Here is a 6,862-nt window from a genome sequence, read left to right as displayed (position 1 = left end):
ATGGTGCATTTTTTGGATATGTGATTCGTTTTGTGGCACATTTGTGCATTTCATTGTTGTGTGTTATTCTAACACTATTGCTGCATTTTTTTATATACTATTGGTGTGTCGACACTTACCGCACGTTAAGGCGCGATCACATTTGATCTGATATATATATATATATATATATATATACAAATCAGCTCAAATGTGATTGCGCCTTCCCGTGCGGCCGGTGCGATTCACACCACTCAATATTATAAAATGCACCACTCAATGTTATAAAACGCACCACATGAAAATACACAAAACCACCAAAAAACACACCACACACTCAAAATAATACACCATAACTCCGTTGCCCCTAATTGTGCATTTCGAAACACTGTGTGGTGTATATTTCTATACTTAGTGGTGTGTTTTTTGGGGTGATGTATATCTAACGGTGCATATTTGTGTGGTGCATTTTCTAACACTGAGTGGTATATATCTGTATACATAGTGGTGAGGCCGCACTATTCACACGTTAAGACACGGCCACACTTGAACTCTTATATATATATATATAATTGGAAATTTAAAAAAAAAAAATCAGCAGATGAGCTTTGAACACCGTCAGCCGCCTTTTGACTACTTATCTTGGTAATCAATAAAAAGGGTATGGTATCCCATGCCCGTACATTGTTTGTCCCATGAAAATTTTACAATTTTTTTGACAACCAAGCCTGCCGCCTAATCTTTGGTGGGGTTACGATAATGCGGGTTTTTTTTTTTTGTTTTTTTTTTTTTTTTTTTTTTTTTTTTGTTTTTTGTTTTTAGCTTTGTGTGTATAGAGAGTTAGAGACTAGAGTAGAGAGCACTAAAAATTGCCAACTTAACCTCCTCCGACAACTTATTGAGGTTGTTTACTTTTATTAATTGTGTGGCCTTGATTTCTCAGTTTATTAAATTTTTTCCTTTTATACTTGTTGGTGTTAATTCAACTAATTGATATAAATTAAACAATTAATATGAATCCATACAAAATATTTAAAAAGAACACCATAAAAAGTTGGTTGAAACCATCTCGTGAATCTTAGTCCATAAAACGGATCTGAAAATGCAATTGTTATATCATGGATCAAGATTCATCTTGCATTGTAGACTCTGATCTGGTTCAAAAATTAGGTGTCTGTAGTTGATATATTATGTACCTGAAGTTAATCGTTTATGCTCATGTAATTAATTGTAGGTACATAACATGGCAACTACAGACACATAAAATAATATCAACAAAAAAATATGTTAACTATAAACATATAATATATTATTAGCATATTATGTGTTAGGAGTTAATGGCCAATTTAGTCTTCAACTATAGTGATTTTTTTTTCAATTTAGTCCTAAACGTATTTTTGTTCTCAATTGGGTGTTCGACTTTGATGGTTTTATCTAATTGAGTCCTTGGCTACTATAATCAAGAACTAAATCGAGAAAAATTAGTATAGTCGATGAACTAAATTGGGTACGTATTAGTCACTATAGTTGAGGACTAATTCTGGTAAAATCACTATAACTGAAGACTAAATTGAATATTAATAGAGGTGAAATTACTAAGTTACAGTTAAAGAGGACCCAATTAGGTAAAAGTGTTAAACCATTGAAATCGAGGACCCATTTAAATACAAAAATATATTTAGGACTAAATTGAGAAAAACCACTATAGTCGATAACTAAATTGGGTATTAACTCGTGTATGCAGTTAACATATTTTGTATCTACCGTTAATAGTTTAAGTGTCTGTAGTTAACATGTTATGTGCCTTCAATTTATTTATTGATCAACCACAAATTATTAACGATAGGTACAAAATATATGAGCTGCAAGCACATAGTCTGAAGATTATTTTGGACCAAGGTCCATAATGTAAAGTAGACCCGGGTAAACGAGGTTGGAACATAGAAAATATGTTTAATTTTCAAAAGTATAATCTTTTAATTTAATCTAAAAGTAACAAGTTACCATTTAAAATTGTTATGCTTTGATCCTAACAAGTAGACCTTCTCCCATTCTAGCTAGAAGAAGTTGAAATCGGGATTTGAATGCCAATTTTTATATGAAAATTTAGATGATTTTTTTTTTTTCACAATTTTATATTTTAATAAATCTTATGTTCTTATTTTATATTTATATTTATATTTATGAAAAAATTGGAATTTAATTATTACACACAATTCTAATGTTTCCAAGACGGGTCCTGAAATTAGGAAACTAGTTTCTAATATGGACAACAACAACACTAATTATCACGAATCTAGAATCTGGTTCATGGACAAGGCCCTTAATGCTAGAATGCTAGTATGCTACTAACACGTACGTTGTACAAAGAGGCTTAAACATCTCATTAAGATGTTTATATTACCCAACACTACTTACATGCATTCATATTTTTTAAAATTATTGAAATAATAGGACATGCTATAAATTAAGAACCTCTTTAATAATGGAAAATATTTTTCATTTTATGTTTCTATATTTTCACTTTTTGTTTAATTCTTCGCCTTTTTTTTCTTCAAATAGAAAACAAAAAATTAAGAAAAGGAATGCGGAACAATATATGCTAAACATGTTAAATGGAGAATTAAAATAGCTTGAACACAAATTTAATTTTTATGTTTTTTTAGAGAAACTTACCACTAAGTGTTCCCGAGTTACACAAATATAGTTCCTGTACCGCCACATCTTAACGGAGCCCATATTTTTGGTGTGATAATTACAAAATTAAATTACAGTCAGTGTTACAAAAATTCCGCCTAGGCACCAATTAGTCGCCGCCTAGGCGCTAGGCGATGGTCGACCACCTAGCGTATCACCTTAAATGGTGGTCTAAGCGGCTGGCCTGCTAGGCGACCAACTAGGCCGCTTAAGCGCCGCCTAGGGCACTTACGCACTGACCGCCTAGGTCTCCTAGGCGCTAACTAGACCTCCTATGCACCGACTGGCTGCCTAGTCGACCGATTAGCTATTGTTCTTTTTTTTTAATGGGTTATCTCACTCAAAATAACACCATTTTGAGTGAAATAACCTTAAATTGTACAAAGTCTAGATATTTTTTAGGTTAATATTTAATATTTTATTATTAACTATTAAAGTATTATATAGTTTATAATTATTAGTCTTTAAAAATTTAAAAATACTTCAAAATTTTTTAAAAATAAAAAATAATAAAAATACATAGACGCCTAGGCGCCAATTAATCTTCGCCTAGGCGTCCTAGGCGCTGGGAGCGCCCGAGGAGCGCGTAGCAATTTTTTCAACCATAATTACAGTGTATCTAAATTAAATTGTCTCACATATTGTTTTTATATTATCAAATGAAACTGTAATTGAATTGAAATGAAACTGTAATTGTGTTGAAATGAAACTACAGTGTATATAAAATGAAACTGAATAACAGTTTCACATTTTTTAGTGTATATTGTCTAATGGAACTATAGTTATATCGAAATGATACTGTAGTTGCATTGTAATGAAACTATAGTGTATGTAAAATGAAAATGAATAACAGTTTCATATATTTGAGTATATAGTGTCGAATGAAACTGTAGTTATACCGAAATGAAACTGTAGTTTTGTTGAAATGAAATGCAGTGTATATAAAATGAAATTGGATAACAGTTTCACATATTTGAGTGTATATTGTCTAATGAAACTGTAGTTATATCAAAATGATAATGTAGTTGTGTTGTAATGAAACTATAGTGTACGTAAAATGAAACTGAATAACAGTTGAATAGTTTCACATATTTGAGTGTATAATGTCGAATGAAACTATAGTTATATCCAAATGAAACTGTAGTTGTGTTAAAATGAAACTGGAGTGTATATAAAATGAAACTTAATATATTATACAAACAGAGTTATTTTACGCGGAACCGGTGCCGTTTTGGACCGTGGTCCACGGTATAATTTGCGTCACCAACCTCCACCCAACAATCTCTCTAACCACTAATTACTGGACTTGATCCTTCACCAACTTCTGCCCAACATGTTGCTTAACATCGGCTTCACACTTATGTATTAATTTTGAATTATATTGAAATGTGTTAGTTTTTCGTTTAGGTACATATAGTAATCAAATGTACTTAACTACTTTCGTGCACAATAACACATATAGTGTAAATTAAAGGAAGTGAAATGCAAATTTATTTGCGAATTAAAATTTTAACAATATCGCACACACACACACAAAAAAAAAAAAAAAAAAAAAAAAAAAAAAAAAAAAGGTGCTATGTACGATTATACATAACGAGATAAGAAATTTCACAAGTGGATCGAACAACATCAAATGATTAAGTTGATAAAATTTCAATCTAGTGCTTCAGGAAAAAAGAAATCACAAATGAAACATATAAATTAAATTAATAATAAGAAAAAGGGAAGATGACACTTTTTTCCCCTATGTTATGTGCATATAGCACTTCTCCTCCTGTGTTATTAAAGTGGCAGTTTTCCCCCATGAAATGTTAAATTGACATTTTTACCATTAAAAATAATTATATCATTTATTTTTCTTCTCCAACAAATTATTACTTATATATATGGATGATCATGATTCGGTTTGAACCTAACCAAACACTGTAGCAATCATACCGAAATAGTATGGACGGTTCTGGTTACGATTCAGAATCGAAAAAATAAAATTAAATAATTTTTGAACCGTGAACAGGAACTGAACCACAGTCATATATAGTGAAAATGATCAAACACTTATTTTGATAAATCAGTACGGTTCGGTTCCAATTTCGATTTTGAACCGCCAATTAAGACTTATTTATTTTTATAATTTTATTTCTTATTTAAAAATAGTCTAAATTTAACAATTTTTTTATTTTATCTTTTCGGTTCTGAATCGTAACCGTGTCCATACTATTTAAGTTCAATTGCTACGGTGTTCGATTAGGTTCATATCGAACCGTGATGTTCCATACGTACTAGTAACATAATTGGTTGGAGAATAAAAATAAATGAAATAGTTATTTTTTAAGGGCAAAAATGTAAATTTAACATTTTAGTGGGGAAAACTACCACTTTTAAAATAACTGAGGGGAAAAAACTGTCACTTTAATAACTCAGGGGAAAAAGTGCTATATGCACATAACTTAGGGGAAAAAATGTCATTTTCCCAAATAAAAATTACATAAATTAGAAAAATACGAATACATCTCGAATGAAATGATGTTTAATACTTTAATACACCCTCGTAAATATTATTTAAACTTTAATGTTTAAATAACCCACGAAAGTAAAAAAGAAATACAAACAAGTAGTACGTACATAGAGCTAATCAAATGGTGCTCTATGATTACCTTAATAGAATGAGGAAACATAAATAATAAAAAGACAAATATGACACTCACATACACACCTTATAATATAATAATCAATTTAAATTTGTAACTGGCCTACTGTTGGTGGGTAGCTATCAGTAGGTCATGATATTATTATGTGTTAGTGGTGGTGACCAAAAATAAATTTTCTTTTTGGCCATCACTAAATTTGGTGTGCATTCAATAGCTCTTATTCTTGCTCTAGCTAGGGATCCCAAAGAGAATCATCTACTTGGTCTTCATTGTCACTCATCATCTCATAGTCATTACTAAAAAACATAGACTCATTTGTCATACGGTCCCAAATCTTTGGTGAACCAAGTGGAATGTCATTTAGGGCTTGAATTTGGCTCTGTGACAGTCCAATTGTGACAGGAGGAATGTTACTCATACCAGAGCCCGATGCCCCCTGAGTATCTCCCATGGACTGCTCAAGTTGAGAAGCGGCTTCGTGAGCTGCCAAACGGATATCCTCGGGGCTTGAGCTGGCTGGCCTCGGGAGGGCGTGTGCTCGACTCGGGAAATTCAGTCGAGCCAAAGGTCCCCTCAAGTGTAATGCAGCTGCATCGTAAGCCACTGCTGCCATTTCGGCCGTGTTGAAACTCCCTAACCAAATTCTCGTTTTCTTTCCCGGCTCGCGAATCTCCGACACCCATTTGCCCCACCTCCGCTTCCTAACTCCCCGGTAGGGTGACGACATGGCGCCTCCGCTGGCGGCCCTACCGCCAGTGTTACCATCCATGTAGTGTTTAGTTTGTGCTAATGCTACACACTTAAGCTTAGGAAGCATGCAGTTGGATACATAATATAGGTGCTAACTGTACTTCAATTCCCCTAAACAGCCAGAAATCATTTGTATATATAGATGACAAATAAATTAAAGTCATCGTAAGCATGATTGTCACTTGTACAATAATTATTCGTTGAATGGAGCTTCCTGGCAGTTTCAAATCAGAGAGATATGGGAAAGCCAAAATATATGTTTCGGATAGGCCAGGACAGTATTTTTCTCCTACCTAGGTTTGTGTGCGTTACAGTTTTGCATCAACATTCATCCATTAGGTGTTAAGCACGTTTCTAAACTTTTTTTCTTTATTCTTTATTTTCCTATTTATTTTTAATCCCTCTCTAAAAATTATCTTTCTTTTTGTTTTTGGTAAATTTACCAATCTTTCTCTCAGTCCGTTTAACGGTCCGGGGTCCACCCACGTTCGCTCCGGGAGGCACAAGGAGCTGGTCCAGGGGGAATCGTCACTTGTGGGAATTGAACCCGGGTTCTCCCAAAATTCCTCCTCACAAAGAAAGCTCACTTGTCACTTGAGCTACCCCACTGGATTATCCATTTGTTGTTTATAAATTGTCGATTTCATCACAAGTTAGAAAATAATCTACTAAATAATTAAATACAAAAAAAAAATAGAGTCAATTGGCTCGTATCACATTATCAAGTAAATTTAGGTGGAGAAGTGATTGGAACACATTTTTGACTGTGATTAGATTAAAGCACTTCT

The 6,862-nt window shown here is 33.0% G+C and overlaps 1 protein-coding gene across 1 annotated transcript; it reads right to left on the bottom strand.

Moving 5' to 3' along the window:
• Positions 1-5,469: 5,469 nt before the first annotated feature.
• Positions 5,470-6,104, bottom strand: LOC116014775 (ethylene-responsive transcription factor ERF021-like). The gene has a single exon (XM_031254726.1). It carries the CDS (start codon positions 6,091-6,093, stop codon positions 5,557-5,559), a length of 537 nt encoding a protein of 178 aa, XP_031110586.1. The 5' UTR covers positions 6,094-6,104; the 3' UTR covers positions 5,470-5,556.
• Between the last annotated feature and the right edge of the window lie 758 nt (positions 6,105-6,862).

The sequence above is a fragment of the Ipomoea triloba genome, chromosome 4 (assembly GCF_003576645.1).
Source record: "Ipomoea triloba cultivar NCNSP0323 chromosome 4, ASM357664v1".
Classification (NCBI taxonomy): domain Eukaryota; kingdom Viridiplantae; phylum Streptophyta; class Magnoliopsida; order Solanales; family Convolvulaceae; genus Ipomoea; species Ipomoea triloba.
The sequence above is the reverse complement of the archived record's forward strand: the minus strand, read 5'-3'. Positions and strand labels throughout refer to the sequence as shown.